The 20,928-nt window shown below is 34.5% G+C and overlaps 2 protein-coding genes across 3 annotated transcripts in view; both read right to left on the reverse strand.

Moving 5' to 3' along the window:
* LOC128158648 (E3 ubiquitin-protein ligase TRIM71-like) overlaps nucleotides 1-14,442 on the reverse strand; it is a 43,517-nt gene extending 29,075 nt beyond the window's left edge. The window contains exon 1 of the mRNA XM_052821580.1: nucleotides 14,353-14,442. The gene's annotated coding sequence lies outside the window, so the exon portion shown is untranslated. The remainder of the gene's footprint in view (nucleotides 1-14,352) is intronic.
* LOC128158653 (inhibitor of nuclear factor kappa-B kinase subunit epsilon-like) lies at nucleotides 14,360-20,710 on the reverse strand. 2 transcript variants are annotated; one of them, XR_008240020.1, is made up of 9 exons: nucleotides 20,556-20,710; nucleotides 19,887-20,015; nucleotides 19,241-19,370; nucleotides 18,619-18,709; nucleotides 18,427-18,517; nucleotides 18,001-18,158; nucleotides 17,558-17,668; nucleotides 14,645-14,787; nucleotides 14,360-14,497 (listed from the first exon to the last, which is right to left on the reverse strand). XR_008240020.1 is itself a non-coding variant. In XM_052821585.1 (8 exons), the coding sequence occupies exons 1-8, from the start codon at nucleotides 20,649-20,651 to the stop codon at nucleotides 16,879-16,881; spliced, it is 816 nt and encodes a 271-aa protein (XP_052677545.1). In that variant the 5' UTR covers nucleotides 20,652-20,710; the 3' UTR covers nucleotides 14,651-16,878. The 2 variants fall into 2 exon arrangements, 1 of the variants encoding a protein (XP_052677545.1); XM_052821585.1 differs by lacking the exon at nucleotides 14,360-14,497 and having other exon boundaries at nucleotides 14,651-16,888.
* Nucleotides 20,711-20,928: the final 218 nt, after the last annotated feature.

The following is a 20,928-nucleotide window of genomic DNA, read 5'->3' on the forward strand; positions in this document are numbered from 1 at the left end:
ACCAAATACAATTTTTTTGAATTTTTTTTAGTTTAAAAGCAAATGGGATAACTCCTCAAGAAAAGGATCCAGATTCATTTAATTTGGTGCTATTATGGATCGGATACCTTAAAATGTATCTTGTGTACATTATTATAACTCAAACTGAGAACAGAGTTGCAGTAGTGTAACAAAAGTTTTTTTTTTACCATATTTCCAAATTGCATACATGTATATTGCAATATTTCATATTGATAGATACTTTGTGTGGTTCATTAAAACGATACCAAGTCTCGAGGATGATCCAAAGAGGAAAGAAAGCGTTTTCTTCGCACTTTGTTCAAAGTTTCGTCGGATTTAATGCGATAAGTAAAAACGATGTAATAAACAAACACACATCAGATGCCGCCATTTCCATTTTCAGCAACTTTTTGTCCGATTCTGCCATTCTATTGTTTGATGGAACTTACATTTATATCCAAAAAAGCACAAAAAATAAAGTCCAGAGAAAATGTTAAAGCATGCATAAACACCGTCCGCTTATCAAACCAATGGTTGTGGTTACCACGACAGGGTACATCTTATCAGTTGTCGGGCCGTTCTTTGCTGATAGAAAAAACAATGATGCAGCAATTATGAGAAACATGATAAACACAAACGCTGATGGAATTATTGATTGTTTAAAAGAGGGTGACAGATTCATCCTGGATCGAGGATTTCGATATGTTCTTGAACTTTTAGAAGACGGAGGATTTCACACTGAATCCCCCGCATTCCTTCAAACATCTTCTTAAGAATTTTCCACCAACGATGCTAATCACTCACGACTAGTCACAAAAATACGTTGGGCCATAGAGTGCATTAATGGTAGAATAAAATCATGGAAGTATTTTGATAAAGTTGTCCCTAACTCCGATACTCATAATGTTAAAGATTATTTGAAAATTGTTGCTGCTTTGTGCAATTGCTATCGTCCCTCTTTTCATAAAAATTCTAATGCACACTGTGAAATTGCCCAGAAAATGTTAAAGATGGCAAGTCAAAAAAACCTTGTACAGAAACGAGTTCTAAGTGATGATGCACTACTTCATAGGTCCAAATCATGGTTCCCACTTCATGACTTGAATAACTGTTTATATGACTTCCCTAAGATGACGGAGGATGACAAACGAGCACTAATGTTCGGTATATACCGGTATCAGGTCCACCAAGCAGCATCCTATATTGATGAGTACATGCATGGTACCACATCACAAATATATTTTCGACATTCTATGTCGGATCTTATTCATGCCCGAATACAATCTCGGCATACTTCAGCCAAACAGTACGACATCTGGGTTGAACATGATGGAAAGACCGTCACTGGATGGTATATTGCCAATATAGCATTGAATCATGATTTTTTGAAGTATACACTCTCATAACTGCAGCGGTGTGTGCATACAAATTGAGTAACGCGCGTTAGCGCGTTATGAAAATTTGTATGCACACACCGCTGCAGTTATGAGAGTGTATACTTCAAAAAATCATGATTTAATGCTTATATTTACATTTTTTAACTTCTTGCCTTGTCTGCAAATGTGATTCATACCTTAAAATTCCTATCTTATCCTAGGGGTAAGTTAATATTAATGGAAGAGCCACAGTAACAGCCACAAGCGTGAACTTTGATTTTCGCTTGTGACGTTGCAGTTTACAGTGTTCAACGTTTGTGATGTCATAATAAAACTCGTCAATTTGACCTTTGACTACTTGTTGCATTTAGAGGCATTTGAAGATCACAGAATTTAATGGAAAAACACAGTAGAATGTAAATATTGTCCTATAGGTTCAAGAACTGTTGGCACATGCTCACACGAAGCCTCAGTGATTTGGGTTTTAGCATATGCGAGGCGTAACAACTATAAACCAAAAAAGTACAGAATATCGCCTTTGTTGATGGACGCTGCGGAAGGACGTTCAACATACGAATATGATTATACACTGAAAGTACAATGAAAAATAAATATTTACATTCCACGTATATTTTGCATGTAAAGCTACTGCAGATATAGCACCATAACACAGAAAGGGTACTAAAAGGTTAATTGACGAGTTTTAATTGTGACGTCACAAACGTTGAACGCTGATAAATACAACGTCACAAGCGAAAATCAAAGATCACGCTTGTGGCTGTTACAGTGGCTCTTCCATTAATTTAAACTTACCCATAGGATAGTACAGTAATTTTGAGGTATAATTCGCATTTGCGTACAAGGCAAGAATGTAAAAAATGTAAATATAAGCATTAAATCCTTATTTTTTGAAAGATATAGTCTCATAACTGCAACGGTGTGTGCAAACAAATTTTCATAACGCGCTAACGCGCGTTATTCAATTTGTATGCACACACCGTTGCAGTTATGGGACTATATCTTTCAAAAAATAAGGATTCAATACTTAAATAATTTATATATTATATATGTATCTTTGCTTTCCACGGATTTCGTACTTTAAAGAGCGGATTGGAAATCCTTGGCTTGCGAAGATGTTATGCATGGTTTTTTCTTATTAATGGTGTATGAGAGAGATAAACACTAAAAAGGTAAGCGAACAACTGACCGAAAGAACCATGCAGATGAAATAAAATGTTTCAGGTTATTGTGTGCATGTATATATACTGTAACAGCACACATATATATATATATATATATATATATATATATATATATATATATATATATAGAGGATATCTATATTGTGTGATTTTATATTTGCTTTATCCAACGAGTTGAAATGGTGTATATATTCGCGAGGCTTGCCGAGCGAATATAACCATTTCAACGAGTTGGATAAAGCAAATATAAAATCACACAATTATAGATGTTCTTTTTATCTCATACAATTTGATTTATATTATGAAGCTTTTGAGACAGTCCCTTGTGTGACCCAAATTGGATTTTTTTTTCAAAGATTAAAAACGATGATGCAACGTTGTGTTATGCGGCTATTGTGACCTTGCGCAATACAATTTAGTACGTCATTCCTGAGATAAATCTAACTGTTTTAATGTAAAGTTTCACTGAAATAAACCTTAAAATAATTTTTTAGCTCTAGATAATTTTTCTTAGAGCTTATTCACTTGATTAAATGGAAATTCCGATTAGAAGACTTGAATAATCAGTTTTGTTTACATACACAAAGTTGCGAATGCTCGTTAGTTTGAATTGACTCGAACGAGGAACAGTTGTTGATGCATGATGTTTTATAAAACAAACACTAGGCTAGCCTTATGATTCAAGAATAAGGATGCTTACTGGTGGTGGAATAAAAGTCTTATGAAACATCATTTCGGTAAGTTCTTGTATATAAACACAACCAGAGCGCTCTGTTTTCATCGCATCGTCAGGATGAACTCGATCCTTGACAGTTAACGTAATTTGTAACTGTGTTAGTTTTATAAACTTCACAAAGCAAATTGAAAGTTGGAAGTGGGCTAAATTTATCAAAAATCTTGACAAACAAGAAAAAAGGGTATTGTGGTTACGGTTTTGAATATCTTTGCAAAAAGGTAGGGGGGGGGCTAACCTCCCCCCCCCCCCCCCCTCACAATAGCCCCCCGGTTCCGACGCCTGTGCTACGCAGTTATGTGTTTTCCTTCATATTTGTAACTTTGACAAAATCAATTTTATATTAATTTTTGTAGTAGATATAGTTATGTTGAAAGTACTAGCAAATTTTCGAAAATAGGTCACTGAAGCGTTGAAGCGAGGGGCTGTGTCAAAAGTAGTTCCGACCGGAAGTATTTGATATAGCATCACCCGTGTGATATAGCAAAGGTTTATCACACGGGTAATATACACCACACGTATGAGATAAATATATATATATATATATATATATATATATATATATATATATATATATATATATATATATATATATATATATATATATCCAAATCACAAAAGTATTTTCTCAGTGTCCGGTAAAAATATAATAAAAGAAAAAAAGCAACACTAACTGCAAAACATAAGCGCTTTCATTGTTAAAAATCTTCAGACGTTTTACAGTCGTTAAAACTATGACGTAATTACGTTACCTAGTGATAACGTCAACAATAATACTATGACGTCATAATGCTTATTGAAGGAAACAATCATAGAATAATATGTTTTACGGTGTAACCGTTTGGAGAGCGAAGCCAATATCAATGGGGCTAGATATGCCCTTTCATTATCTCTGGCCTGTCATCAGCTGTTCATTTCTTATACAACCCCTGCTATGCTATAGTCTGTCCCAAGCTACTGTTTCCATCACATGTTGACAATTTTTATGGAAACATACACAGCTAAAAGAAATACAATTGAAATCCTTCATTAATTAAAATTCGTCGCTTTTTTTCACAGGAACGAAAAACTGACTTCTTATGGAGATTTTATAATTATCTTTTTCATTTTGGAAGTTTCTTGGAACACCTCACACAATTTTCAAATGCTATCATCCAGATCTTATTTTATATTATTTGCTTTACAAATATATCCATAGATTTTTATTTTAACAGCCGCTTTTTTTAGGCGAACAAGTCAGCTCGAGAGAGAGAGAGAGAGAGAGAGAGTGGGAGGGAGGGGGGATTCAAATATAAAAACCGGTAAACAAATTTTCATTCTGGTATGTAAATAAATATTGTTTAAACCCTGAAATATTTCATCTTTGTAAGCCAAGGGTTTCTGATCCGCGCCGCTCCTGCAGATCACACACCCTTGGCTAGCGAAGGTATTTATGAATAACTAATAATGAAGCAAAAAATCTTGGGACAGATTTTAGCTGCATTTTTTTTGTTGTTGTTATTTAGATTCTATCAATATACATGTGTATTATTTTGATGTCTTATTGTCTAGTCTGAAGTAATTTATACATATATTGGATAATACCTGGCTGCAGCTACATGAAGTATCTACATTGCAGATCTCTGGATAATTTCTCAGCATGAAGAATTTTTTACTTTTTACTCCCTTATTTCAAATGTATGCATAAACATGAATTAAAGAGTAATGACGTATATTTTTTTTTAAAATAAGAAAATCAATTTATCTTGAGAATATTTCGCTTAAATTTGTCATCCAAACACTGAATTATTAAACATTTAATGATTGATTTGTGCATTAAAACTAGAAAATTGAGATAGTACCCTAGCTAATTCAAATCATAAGGTGCAAATGATGTCCTTCATGTATATTGTACATACTGGGGTGTATAATTTAATCTGAGTTTGTCTGAAAAATGTCATACATCTGTGTTCAATGCATATTTGTGATTGTGAATGCAGATCAGTAATTCCTATTATAAATAATTTTTAAGTATTTATAATGCATATTACTCCAAATAATCTCCCTATTTGCTTTTATTTTTATGGCGGTTTGGGAGTACTTTGAATATTTATTGTATTTTAAATCATATACGTATGGTTTACACATTTGGGGGGGGGGTGAATTAGAATGGGGAAATATTTAACAATGTGTCTGTCAAAGATTAGGATGTCTACAAAATTAAGTTTTGATTATCTTTTGTTTTATACTGAATTATTTATTGGTCGTAACTTAATTCTTTTTATATTTTGATAATTAATTTGAATTCTGGGTACGAAATGACCTGGGTATGAGTATGTTAGGCTACGATTTGAGATGAAACCTAAAAACGAAATTTCAAATTGAAAGTTGGAGAAAAATCGTCTTTGGTGTTTTCAAATAGTAATCAGAAAGCAAATTTAATTCAAATACATGATGTTATATTTAATAACAATGAATTAAAACTGCTTCACTGTTGAGACACGTTTTTTGTCCAATCAGATGTCCTGAAATTCATTTGATCGGATCTAATGCAACTGTTGTAAGTTGTAGGAAATGATAATTTGTTTTCTTAATTAGGAATTAATTTTTCAAGAACACACTAGGTAAGTTTAAATGTATTTATCACTCATTAAACAAAGCTGGTAAATTATCACCAAACGTGAAGTTAGTACGAGATTCAAATTCAACATGGATGCCGGTGATGTCACTGCGCGTGAAGTTATTCTTTTTTCCTCCATCTTGGAAAAGTTTTTCAACTTTATAGGTATAGAGTGTAATTTCTATTTTTAGACATATGTACACGTGTTGTCTATAGGGAGAGCTTCGCTCTCACGGGCCCTTCGGGCCCGTGAGAGGGCTTCGCCCTCTATTACTTATTAGGTTTGTTACTGACTGTTTAAAGAAATGTGTGGGGTCGGTAAAGTCCATAGAAGGCGAGGCGGAGCCGAGCCTTCTATGGACTTTACCGACCCCACACATTTCTTTAAACAGTCAGTAACAAACCTAATAAGTGTTTTGTTTTGTCGAGGACCTAAAGTTTGATATGTAAACAAACGTTTGTGTTGAAAATCAGTTCAAATAACGTTACGTCCGCCATGTTGCGCTATAAATTTTGACGCTTGCCTTTTAAAGAAATTTGTAAGGCAGCCACGTGACGCGTTTCATCCAATGACGTCGCGACATTCTAGTCCGAGGCAAAACAATAAAGTTATATAGCGTTATATACAGTAAAACAAAATCAGAGACGATGAAACAGTCTATATCAAACTATTTAACGAAGGTTTTAGTGACTTTATAAAATGTTTTTCTTTTTCCCTTCGTTCAATTGCATTGTCAGTATAAAGTTTATAAAACGGAAAAACTGAAAATTGTCCGTGGCCACAAATATCAAGATGTTCACTAAGTTTAATTTTTCTGTACTCGGGTTGATTGACGTGTTGTTTGTGTATACGAATACGGGTGCGTAGGGTTGTTCCAGTTTCTCCTATATAGAAATATATGGAAAAAGAAAAACATCTTATAAAGTCACTAAAACCTTCGTTAAATAGTTTGATATAGACTGTTTCATCGTCTCTGATTTTGTTTTACTGTATATAACGCTTTATCACATGTTTATCCCAATATACAGTGGATATCACTCATGAGATAAATTTTTGATATTCCACTGTGTGTTCTTACGCCACGTGACGTCATAGTTAATCATTACGTAGGTTTAGACGGTTGATTGACGTAGAATGAACAAGAGGCCCATGGGCCACATCGCTCACCTGAGGAACAAGAGGTATGATAAAATCAGCTCAATGGAGTCATAATACAAACTATCTGGACAATGTACAACAATTCATGTAAATCCTGTATAAATAAAATCCATTTTCACCTGGATATTCTTATGTTTATAATCATTAGTCCCTTTTCTTACAGGATGATTTCATAGTCATATCATATGTTGAGTATTGCAGATATAAAAAAGATCTCTAACAATAGTTTATATATGGAATATAAACGTACATCAAATTCTGAACCTTCTCGTGAGGCCAAAGAATTGTCCTGGGGCCAAAGTCTTAACAATTATAAAGAATCATCTGGCTGTTTAGTTTCTGAGAAGATTTTTAAAGATTTACCCTATATATTCCTTTGTTAAACTTTGAACCCCCCCCCCCCCCCATTGTGGCCCCACCCTACCCCTGGGGATCATTATTTTCACAACTTTGAATCTACACTACCTGAGGATGCTTTCACACAAGTTTCAGCTTTCCTGGCTGATTAGTTTCTGAGAAGAAGATTTTTAAAGAATAACTCTGTTTATTCCTATGTAAAACATCGACCTCCCATTGTGGCCCCAACCTACCCCCAGGGGTCATGATTTTCACAAATTTGAATCTACACTACCTGAGTATGCTTCACACAAGTTTTAGCTTTCCTGGCTAATTAGTTTCTGAGAAGAAGATTTTTAAAGATTTACTGTATATAATCATATGTTAAACTTCGATCCCCCATTGTGGCCCCGACCTACCACCAGGGGTCATGATTTTCACAACTTTGAATCTACACTACCTGATGATGCTTCCACACAAGTTCCAGCTTTGCCGGCGAATTAGTTTCTGAGAAGAAGATTTTTAAAGATTTACTGTATATATTCCTTTGTTAAACTTCGATCCCTCATTGTGGCCCCACCCTACCCCCGGGGGTCATGATTTTCACAACTTTAAAATTCACACTACCTGAGGATGCATCCACACAAGTGTCAGCTTTCCTGGCCGATTAGTTTCTGAGAAGAAGATTTCTAAAGAGTTACTCTATATATTCATGTTAAACTTCGACCCCCCATTGTGGCCCCATCCTCAGGTGAGCTAAAAAGGTTAAGTTTACAATTCAATAAGTGGGTTTCTGGAAGAACAGATTTTGAAAATTTTCGTAATAAATATTGACAATTTTTTATACTTTTTTAATCTTTAGCTTTTAAGATCTGTGTACAAACATAGAATTGTGAGCAAATCTCTGTATCTTGCTTATAATTCGAAGCTTAACACTCAAATATGGTTAGTAAATAGAAATTGTAAACAACATGCATTACATGTATAACAAATAAAGAACACAATTTATTTTTTCGAAATGAATCATATATATATACATGGATATACCTACATAATTCCGTAAGCGATATCAAACTCTATTTAAACTGAATAAACTAGAGAAAATGCCGAGCATCTCAACAAAACCTATTGCATTAATCTACCATTACGCAAAAGATAATGCCGAATTACCGATAGAATGAATTGTATTTCAGTACCCCTACATCAGATTTTGCTTAATTTGCGCAGGTAAACAGTTAACGTAACTGTTTGATTTACCGAAGTCTCTGATTGATTTGATACGTAAAAATCACGAAATACAGACGATAGTTTCCAGGTTACAAAGCATAAATAATGAAAACGAAACGAAAATCAGAACAAGCTAACACCAACGTCATGTGTGAAAACTGTCAACGCATTGAAATATTTAGCTCAATTTACTTCACAAAATCGGCACCAATATATTTTGCATGTTTCAAAACTTCCCTTCATACGCGAACTGTTGCACAACAAGCAAATTCATCATAGTCAGATCGACCCTTTTTCGTATAATGTCATGGCTGCTTTAAACAAAGAACCTCGTTTTAGAAGTATGGAATACGAGTCTTGGTAAAATGGGTATGCAAACCCGGGCCGTGGCAAAATAAATGCCGGGGCAGATCGGCAATCGTCAATTCCAAATACGCATTATTTTGCAGCAATATCTACAGCAAATACAAATATACTAGTCCATCAAATATCCTGAAATTTTAATGAGATTGGCAGATTAATAACTGCCAATCTTTTGTTTTGCCCAGGCCAAGTCTTGCCTACCCATTTTACCGGATGCCGAGCCCGATTGAAATACGCCTTTCCTTTATTATTATTTTCGTAATAACTTCGATTTGAAACAAAATTACCCCTTAATTTTTGCAATTTATATTTTCCTTCCCATAAGGATAATTTATGCTAAACTACGTTGAATTTGCCTCGGTAGTTCTTGAGAAGAAGATTTTTAAAAATGCACCCCCCTTTTTCTACAGTTTCAAGGTTTTCTCCGCTTTGAATACAGATCGGACTTTAATTTTTGCAATTTATATTCGCCCTCCCATACGGATGCTTTGTGCCAAATTTGGTTGAAATTGGATAAGCAGTTTTAGAGAAGAAGTTCAAAATGTAAAAAGTTTACAGACGGACAGACAGACAGACGGACAGACGGACAGACGGACGACGGACAAAATGTGATCAGAATAGCTCACTTGAGCTTTCAGCTCAGGTGAGCTAAAAAGTAAATAATTAATTCAGTTGAGGGGTGTTGAGATATAAATTTGAAACCTTTAATGTTGTTTCAGTTATTTGTCAATAATTTAATTCTGGTTGTAACGCGGCATTTGATTGGATAGAAAAATTTAGTTAAATTTGTATAACCTGGTTTGCACGTCACAAGACACGTCACAATGCACCAACGTACTAATTCACTTGACGTTACGTTTGAATTTTGAACAGATTTATATCATTTTAAAAAGTAAAACGGACTCAATTTGTACAGCAAATTCTAGAAAATTAAATTATAAGGAATGAACTCAATATCTACCCAAGTTATACTCGTATAACCTGGGTTGGAGCAATTTACGCTTTTTTATAATCCGCTTCGCGGATTATAAAGCGTAAATTGCCCCAACCCAGGTTATACGAGTATAACTTGGGTAGACATTGAGTTCATTTCTTAATGAATTCATAAAAAAATGTTCGAAAATGAATGTCTGTTTGTTAAACTTCAAGGAACTTTTTTTCCATGCGTAACGTTGTTGACGTGTTGTAAATAATGTGTTGTGCGGCTCACAATCACAATTTTTACAGAAAAAGTTGGGATTAACAAAATACTTGGTAAAACATGTGATAAAAAGAATCTCTCATGATTTGCGATGGTATATGATTTTTATCCAACTCGTTATGTGTTTTCTATCCCCGAGCCTTGAAAACACACAACTCTTTGGATAAAAATCATATACCATCGCAAATCATGAGAGATCCTATATATATAACTTTATTCTATGATTGTTTCCTTCAATAAGCATTATGACGTCATAGTATTATTGTTGACGTTATCACTAGGTAACGTAATTACGTCATAGTTTTAACGACTGTAAAACGTCTGAAGATTTTTAACAATGAAAGCGCTTATGTTTTGCAGTTAGTGTTGCTTTTTTTCTTTTTATATATATATATATATATATATATATATATATATATATATATATATATATATATATATATATATAACACGTAGTTACATGTATTTGACAGTCAATTTGCTAATAAAAAATATGTTCGATGTGCATACATGTACATTATACGTTTCATTATAATTTCCTTTGGCATGCTCCTTTTTTATACAATACTGAAACAATGACTACAATTCAGCGATAATAAGTCGAATACAACAGTCGCCATGCAGTCATTCGATATGCTCGATAAAAATTAAATCGTGTTTTACATAAACGTAAAATGTTATGTGTTTGGCCTAAGAGAGAACATACCCGCTATGTAAATATAGGCGTCCACGTAATAAGTCTATATTAAGAGATAACTCTTCAAGCGTTACGATGATTTAAATGTCCTTCTCGGTTTAGGTGAACTCTCCGCATTTGTGCAACACCTTCTTTCTTTCAAGTCTAAATAAATCATAAATATCTTCCGAAGGCAAAAGTTTCTGATCCGATCAGCTCCGCTCTACAGAAAGCCTTGTGAAGATGCACTCTGATTAAAATCAGATCTTTGATCCGTATATGTATATGGTGTATGCAAGAGCTGATATGTCATAAATTCTGGAAACTCTGTGTATAGCAGAAGTTGATATTCTGAACCGTGATAAGTTCAAGTAGAATGCAATGGATCTAAGTGTAAATATAGTACATGTACATGTATAGTGTTAATGAAGAGGGTACTATGCTCATACTCAGACTGAAATAAACAAGATATTTTATTAAAAAACAAGAGGCCAATTGGCCTTAACGGTCACCTGAGTAGCATATATCCCATACACAAACTTGTCATGGAGTCTCATATATGCATCTAATTAATTAGGTTTCATACTGGAGTAGAAAAATTATAAATATGTAATGACGACCACGTTTCAAAAAGAACTGTGAAACCTATTATTTTGGTGAAAAACTAAAAGATCTGGTCTACAAAATCATGAATTCAGTTTTCCTTTCAGGTGTGTGGGAGTAAAGAAAATAATTTTTTAACGTTATATGCATTAACATCTATACATCCATTTTGGCCCTGCCCTAGAGTCAAAACCCATCCTTGAGGGGACATGAAAATTAAAATTTCAGTAGAGGACTTCCTGGTAAACATAATTATTAGTCAGTTTTTTTATACAGATGTGTGAGAATAGAGAAGAAAATGTTTAAACTTTATATGCATTAACACTATATTGCCATATTGCGCCCCCCCCCCCCCCCCCCCCCTTCATGTTTTTAACCCCTGACTCAGGGGCCATGAATTTCACAATTTAGGTCAAGGAGATTGTGGATATCATAACCATGTATTCATTTTTTTGCCCACATGTGTGGGAGTAGAGAAGATTTTTTAAGATTTAAAACATTTTTACTATATGGCCATATTGGCCCAACCCTAGAGCCTGAACACCTAACAAAGGGGTCATGAATTTCACAATTTTGGTAGAGGACCTCATGGACATCATAACCATGTATTCAGTTTTTTGCTCACATGTGTGGGAGTAGAGAAGAAGATTTTTTTAAGATTTAAATTTTTTTTACTATATGGCCATATTGGCCCAACCGTAGAGCCTGAACCCCTGACCCAGGGGTCATGAATTTCACAATTTTGGTAGAGGACCTCATGGACATCATAACAATGCATTTAATTTTTAACAAATATATATGGGAGTAGAGAAGAAGATTTTCTAAGATTTAATACATTTTTACTATTTGGCCATATTGGCCTCACCCTAGAGCCTGAACCCCTGACCCAGGAGTCATGAATTTTACAATTTTGGTAGAGGGCTTCATGGACATCATAATCATGCATTTAGTTTTTAACAAATATATATGGGGGTAGAGAAGAAGATTTTCTAAGATTTAATACATTTTTACTATATGGCCATATTGGCCCAACCCTAGAGCCTGAACCCCTGACCCAGGGGTCATGAATTTCACAATTTAGGTTGAGGGCTTCATGGACATCATAATCATGCATTTAGTTTTTGACAAATGTATATGGTAGTAGAGAAGAAGCTTTTCTAAGATTAAATACATTTTTACTATATGGCCACATTGGCCCCACCCTAGAGCCAGAACCCCGGACCCAGGGGCCATAAATTTCACAATTTTGGTAGAGGGCTTCATGGACAACATAACCATGCATTTAGTTTTTTCCTCACATGCGTGGGAGTAGAGAAGAAGATTTTTGAAAATTTGGCTTTTTTTGCATATTTGGCCCCGCCCGTGGCACCTCAGGGGTGGTAGAGCCATGAATTTCACAATTTAGATTCTTCTTACCATAGAGATGCTTTACACCAAACACGGTAACGATTGGCCTGGTAGTTTTCAAGAAGAAGTCAAAAATGTAAAATTGTTAACGCACGACGCACAGACGCACGACGCACAACGCACGACGACGGACGAAGACCAATTGCAATAGGTCACCTGAGTGACTCAGGTGACCTAAAAACCAGAAGAATAAATACATGTAACCTTTATAACCTCTCTATTCTGTTCATGTTTCAATTTAAGTGAAAAATTACTACTTAGTGGATTCGATCCAGCGACCACAAAATCAAAAAGACCTTCGCGTTACCACTAGGCCACGCCTGTAACATTTTCAGCTGATGAATTTTCAATATTTATGGCTAATTGGCTATATACATGATTGTATTAGAAAAAGACATTAATTGAAATATTCGTATAATTTTCAGTACGAAGACCACGTTAAACCAAATTAATCCAATGTAAACGTGTACTTCAATACCTGTAGAACATAATTTTAATCAGATGTCTTTGTTTTAGAGTGGTTCAAACAGTCAAATATCCAATTTGTTATCGTATACTAACAACTTTCCTATATATCCCTAACAAATCTTGAATTCAATATTTTATTAATATTTAAATTTATTAATGATGTCGTGTAAGATAATTAAGACTCTTAGAGCATGGTGAGTGTGAAATTTGCGTTTCTTTGAATATATTTAAACTATATATTGTATAATATTGAAAATGTCTGATGTTTTCAAAAGGCTATAGTTGAGGCCAAATCGTATATTAAGAGCGCTAAACATCTTTGTATATCTTTAAATTGCGTTGTCATTGCGATGAACCATTGCACTTGTTGCTGAAATTATTTGTTTACAAAAAAAATATATCGACGAAAAAACCCCGGGGGAATGTGACTAAAATGTGACCACGAGTTTTCTTCATATTACTCAAAACCAGTCTATAATGTAGAGATATGCCACGAGTTTCAAAAAATAAATAAATAAAATAGATAAATTAAGATCGACTCACATATTGTTCATTTTATTTACATGCAGTGATCGATAATTTAACAGGCACACTTACGTTACATCGTTTTTGAAAAAAAAAGGAAACTTCTCAAAATCATGAAAATCCTAATCCTGGGGGAGGGGGCCGAGCATATCGTACCTATAACTTCATCCCTGCCCCCCCCCCCAATTCATTATGTCTTACTCTATCACGGTAAAAAACAACTCCCAAGCCTCCTTCCCCTCACCCAGGTTCCGACGCCCATATTTTTTTAGTGTGTAATGTAGTCAGGGTCGTATATACTAACGTCCCTGATGCAGTGCACTTTTTTCCTGTTGGTCATTTGGCCAAAAATAGCACTTAACAATTAAATATTCATAACTTTACTAAAATAAAAAAAAAGATCTTTGCTGACATATTTAATACGTTAACAACAAACTTGTTGACAAACTGAACATGTTGCAAGACAAAAACCAGTACCAGCAGTCTCTTTGTGATTTACTCAACAACCCACACGCTGACGCCGCCTGACTGATGGCTTTAAGAATCAGTGCAGTGGAGAGAGCCGCACGTTAGTCCTCATCACGCGATAAACTGTCCTCCATCTCAAATTTATGATTTAATTCTGCAAAAAAAAAAACCAATCAAATTTCTTCATACCTGGGGTTTTAATCAGATTTAGAATACGACAAAAGATAGGTTTAAAGTGAACTGAAGCTAAAAGACAGTTTATTGTATAATATAACATTGTCTTCAAATTTGAACACATTACCATTAATTAGGTTGACTATAGAGGCCATTGGTATCCTTGTAGTGAGCGAGATCCCCTCTCTGGGAGGTTACACCACAATTGGCTCCTCCGCTGAGGTTACTGCAACTCACAGGCTCCTCCAGAGAAACAGACTCCTTGAGGTCCTGGTAGTGAAACATGAAGCATGGTGATTTAATGTTGGTGAAGGTCTGTTCCTAATCGCACTTCAGTAACTTAGGAAACATACAATATCTATCATTCTGTTAAAATGATTTATGACTAAGCTAGACACATTTGGGTTTTATTTCTACATTAAGTTATATACATGATTCAATAAATACCTATTAGAATTACATATATAAGAATTGGTGTACTGTTGTTTATACTTTACAGAAAACTAAAAATGGTTGACAATGATACATTACTACAAGAGCATTTACAGTAACTGTAGTGCATCGTAATGCTTGATAATTTTTATTTTACACCATAGATTCTGATCTTGAAATCAATATGTTCAGCTTTAGTTTTGTCTAAACTCCTAAACTTTAAATAAAAAAAAATCAAGATACTGTGAGCAAGCTCACAATTTATACCCCCCGCTTAGAAAAAAAAATCATAATGCATGTATTTTTTCTATTATAGAAAATATTGGATGAATCTATTTCACCGTCCATTTTCTATAAACAACTACTCTATTTTTTAAAATTGTTAATGCTTATATGAGTAAACAAACCAATTTCTATCTTTTAATTCCATTTTATTTTAAGTTGACTGTTAATGCATTAGGACATTTGCATCCTTACGTGAACAAACATAACTCGCATCACACAAAATCCACATTAATTTTTTTTTTCCACACATTTTTTTTTCAAAAAAAAAATCATCTTGGCAGGCCATTTTCAGAGAAACGAGGATGAGAATCTAAAAATAATTTTATGTTGCCTGAGACAAGCAAGCTTTATGTCAAAATTTAGCTTCTAATATTTCCATAAATACAAGACCTAACACAGACAAGAATTAAGCATTTTTGAAATAATGATCTTGAACTTCCTCAATTGACCTTGAGTCAAGGTCATGACAAACCCTAAGGTTATAACCAATCTTTATGTGAATAAAGAATTCAATACTTACCCATGGCATAAGAAAGATATGGACCAGCATGAATTTTGCATTTTTTTCTGCAAGTGACCTTGACCTTACCCAAATGACCTTGGTTCAAGGTCATGACGAACCTTCAGGTTATAAGCAATCTTTATGTGAAGAAAGAACATTCAATGCTTGTCCATAAAAAGATATGGACTGGACACGAAGTTTGAACGTTTTCTGTCAGTGACCTCGACCTTGCCAAAATGACCAAAAATCAAGGTCATGACACACCCTTAGGTCATAGGCAATCTTTGTATGAAGTAAGAACTTCCAATGTTTCTCTGTAAGAAAGATATGGACCAGACATGAATTTTGCACTTTTTCTGCCAGTGACCTTGACCTTGCCCAAAGGACCTTGGGTCAACGTCATGACACTCCCTTCGGTCATAAGCAATCTTTGTGTGAAGAAAGAACTTCCAATGTTTCTCCATAAGAAAAATATGGACTTGACACAAATTTTGCACTCTTTCTGCCAATGACCTTGACCTTGCCCAAATGACCTTGGGTCAAGTTCATGACACACCCTTTGGTCATAAGCAATCTTTGTGTGAAGTAAGAACTTCCACTGTTTCTCCATAAGAAAGATATGGACTGGACACGAATTTTGCGTTTTTTTCTGCCAGTGTCCTTGACCTTGCTTAATTGACCCTGGGTCAAGATCATGACACACCCTTTGGTCATTAGCAATCTTTGTGTGAAGTAAACCTTTCAATTTTTCTCCATAAGAAAGATATGGACCGGACACGATTGCACAGACAGAAGGACAGAAGGACGGACAGACAGACAAGGTAATTCCTCTATACCCCCTCCCCAAACTTCTTGTCCGGGGGGTATAATAATCTTCTTTTATTTAACCACTTTTTAAAACATTAACTAAAGGTGATTTATTGCTTTGTGTATATCATAAGTTCTAGATCTTTTTTTTTAATAGAGAGAGTGAACAAGCTTTCTGAGAGCAAAGACAATGGGTAGAACCAAAAACCTTAGAATTTACATGCTATAAAACTTTCCCTATAGCTGGCTTCTACCTGTGTGCTGGGTGCATATAAATATGATAGAGCTCTGAATCCATGACAGAGAAGAGGTATAGTCTGTGCTTCTGAAGGAGATCATCGGCGGCTACAAAAAAACCATCAAATGTCCACATCCAATTGGCCTGGCATTCCAGCAGACAAACCAAGACCTCGGTGAATGTATCTCTGAGGTATATGTGTGTGGATAAAATTAAACACTGTGTGTGGATGAAATTAAACACTAATTGAGGCTGATCAAATGCACTTGTTTATTGTCTTAAATTATATTTACTGTACACAGGGAAATAATTGCCTCCGTTTTATTTTTTCCACTTTACCATCGTTCTTATTGGGGGAATTCATTTAATTAAGACTAAACAAATTCCAATGTCTTCAATTATATCTCTTCAACACAAAACATGCAACTGTGTTTGGGCAAATTCAAGACAGGGTGAAATTGTTTGCAAGTGTAGAAAGGTGAAAATTACATGGTGCGAAAATAACAATGTATACAGTATTTGAGTCTTTATTGAGAATGTTCAACTCTATAACCAGTGTATTGGGAGACGATGTTGAGTTTTAACTTTAAATCAGTTGACAAGGCAGTCAAACATGTAATGACCTCTTAATATGCAGATTGTCAGAAAGTACAAGAACAGTAATTGATTTTACCTCATCACCATGTTAACTCTCACAAGGGAAAAATACACATACATGTATATATTAATTCTTGCTCTCACACAAATTCTATATAATAATTTCAAAATTGGCTTACTTTGATAGCCTGCAGGTTTTGGGCAACTCTTTAAACCAAATGATATCTCCAGTGGCAGATGTCTGTTCACCAGATATCACTCCCGGATCTTTATGAGATATCATTTGAAACCTGGAAATTTACAGAAAAACAATTTAAATCATTGACTACAGATATTAATCTAAACAATCATGGCTTTCTTAGCAAAGTCTAATGCCTTGTCTAATGATATTTTTCGTGGTGGATAATGTGGGATGAGAGTGATAGCTATAAGGTGGTGTCACTCTAAGATGTGGCGTGTATGGTAAGGGGTGGGGCATATTTTCTATTGGTAGTTACTAAAGGTGTGGGTGGGGGTAAAAGTATTTCCTAGTGATGGTCACTCTATATGGTGTGGGTGGGGGAGTGGGGGTATTCTTTATGCCTATCACTGTATGGGAGGGGGTGAGGGTATTACACCTTACATGGTATGTTTGTCCCCGCGCCCATGGAATGGCTGAAATGGAACCTTCCCAGTGGCAGTGTGATAGAGTGTGGCTCCCAGACTCCACAAGTCCACAGAGATGTCAAACTCCCGCGGTCTGTGGCGTTCAATGAAGGCCGTCTTGAAGATGTCCGGATGCTGAAATTTTTAATTATTTATCTTTCAATACTGCATCTATAATACTAATAAAGAAAATGACCAGAAGGCATGCATTGATGTACAAGTACTTGTTTATTATAGAAATTTTTAAGTGATTGTTCCAATTATGATCATTGCTTGTTTTTGTTTATAAAGTAGTTATAAAGAGTACAAGAAAATGAATTTCAAGAGAAAATTGCAGTTTAATTTTTAAAATTTTTAAAATTTTTTTTTAGAGAACTCTATCATCAATATAAAATTTATTTACCAGGTATTCTTCTGTTCCGACTAAAGACTGGAAGAAATCTCCATCCTTGAGAGGTTTAGCTGTCCCGAAATCAGACAGTTTGTAGACATAACTGTTTGTAAAAAAAAATAACATGAAAATCTCAATATCTTATTCTAGCATCACCATCAAATACATCAGAGAGCCATATTTTTGGAATATTTTGTATCATACCTGCCGTCGTCTGCTATGCACACTAAGATGTTTCCGGGTTTTATATCACGATGGGAGAATCCATTTTGACGAAGGTGCTTCATGCCAGACACTGCAAAAATTTCAACAGTTACTGATTTTTTAAAAATTATAGTGTTATCAGATTTGGAACCATGCAGCAGTGAATGAAAACCTAATCATTAACTTTTTTGGCCTAATGAACATATACATTAGACATAATACAAATTTTCATATCATTTTGAAATAAAATATATGCACTTTTCAGTGCCATATCTTTGATACAATTAGATGTATATAGAAAGCTAAAATCAAACACAGATTAATCCTACACAATGATGAAATATTTTCTAACTTCACGCAACCTTTTTTATTTATTTTTTTCACACCTCTCTCCCTTGTTTAATTTTTCAAGAAAAAACATTTTTGATCATAGACCTCACAGGGGTGCTTTTTCACTACTGTAATTCTGTTGATTTTAGACTTTTTAAATGACAAAATAATTAGTACTACTTATTAATAAAATTGTCTTTAAAAAATGCTTACAGTAAAACTGCTTGTATTGCCATTTTGTAAGTGCACTCTATAATGTAAAAACAGATAAGTTGGTACCATGCACACACACCTAAATGACTAAAGAATCTGAGGTACTCTTCCTCTGGGAGACCAAAGGCATTGCTGGGCTCCCTTAGGACCTCCAGCAGGTTCCCTTTCTCACACAGTTCCATCACTAGGATTGGTTTGGCACTCTCCTTCTATTTTTGAAAAAAAAAACAACGAATTTGATAACGATGGGTCTTTCTTTTCAAACAACTACATGTAAATGATATTACTGTGTAGAAGATCATAGTTACATAGCGTGTGATGTGATTTTGACAGTTGCTTTTCTAAAGAACAAATGATAGTGAATAGATTTGACTTTTAGAAGCAATTTTTACAATATTTTGATACAAACATTTACTTTCATCTATTGAGTTGACATATATCTGCATCAATGAAATGAGAATTATATAGGATTTATCATGTCACATTTTTATTCTATTAAATTCTATAATCACATCATGTGAGAAGCCACGTTAATAAAGTTAACTTGATTTTTGACATTTTAACTTGTTTGAGCATGAAATATAATGCAATGCTTTAAACACATTAATTGCAATAAAAGTGTGCAATAGAAATTCACATTAAGTCTTTCATAACAGTTTACTTGATCCAATATATGCCCATGATATATTCTAAGAATAACTTTAAGTACAGTATTGTATACACACATCATACTCCAGTTGGTAGAACTTGGTGATGTTGGGGTGCTGGAGTTGGCGCATGGCCTCCACCTCCCTCTGGAGCTGCTGGGTGAAGCGCGAGTCACAGAGCTTGAGGGCACAATGCTCCCCCGTAACCTGGAAGTAACAAAACATACTGGTTAAATTAATCCAAAAAAAAAATAAATAAATAAATAAAAAGGCTAATAATCATCCAAACAAGATTCGGCTATGCATATTCAATTACCCACATGTACGATTTTAAGAGCATAATACAAAAGGTACATGCATGCCTAATAGCTTATTTTGTAAAATTTCTGGCATGAGAAACTATCAAAGGCTTAATTTTGTTTTGATTTATATATACAAAATTAACTCTTTGATAGTTTCTCATGCCAGAAATTTCACAAAATAAGCTACTAGGCGTGTAGATACACTATACCATGTATACAGTGAGTGATTGCTTACAATTCAACTCTATAAATTTATTGTATTGTAGAACATACAATTCTAATAAAAAAAGTATTCGTTGAAATAGTTGTACAATGAATAACAATTAAACAATGAAGATACATGTATTTATCCATTTAAAGATAACTGAACAAGGCTAGTATGTAATATGTCTAACTTAAGTTTCAAGTGAAACTGAAAGTAGAAATATTTAATGTCTGCGTTTACCTTGTGTACACCTTTGTATACATCGCCAGTGGCACCACGCCCGATACATTCGTCTGTTTTATACACATAATTCTCAGTGGCACGATATGTGCTCATTTTTAACAAAATATCGCTCACTTTGGAGAGCGTAACTTTTCCTCCATTTTTTCCCTCAAAGATCTTCAAGGGAAATAACTCTCACATCGGTAATGTCTATAAATTTTAATATAACTGAAAAATCCCCCGAATTTGCATGCGCGGATCTAGAGAGGGGATTGGGGGAGGGGGTACCCCTTTACTCACTAGAAAAATCAGGCGTAGTTAATTCACATTGTAAATTACTGAATGTAGGTCTTGGAAACCCTCTTTTTATTAAAACATGGCATATAGTGAT

The sequence above is a fragment of the Crassostrea angulata genome, chromosome 8 (assembly GCF_025612915.1).
Source record: "Crassostrea angulata isolate pt1a10 chromosome 8, ASM2561291v2, whole genome shotgun sequence".
In the NCBI taxonomy this organism is placed as follows: Eukaryota; Metazoa; Mollusca; class Bivalvia; order Ostreida; family Ostreidae; genus Magallana; species Magallana angulata.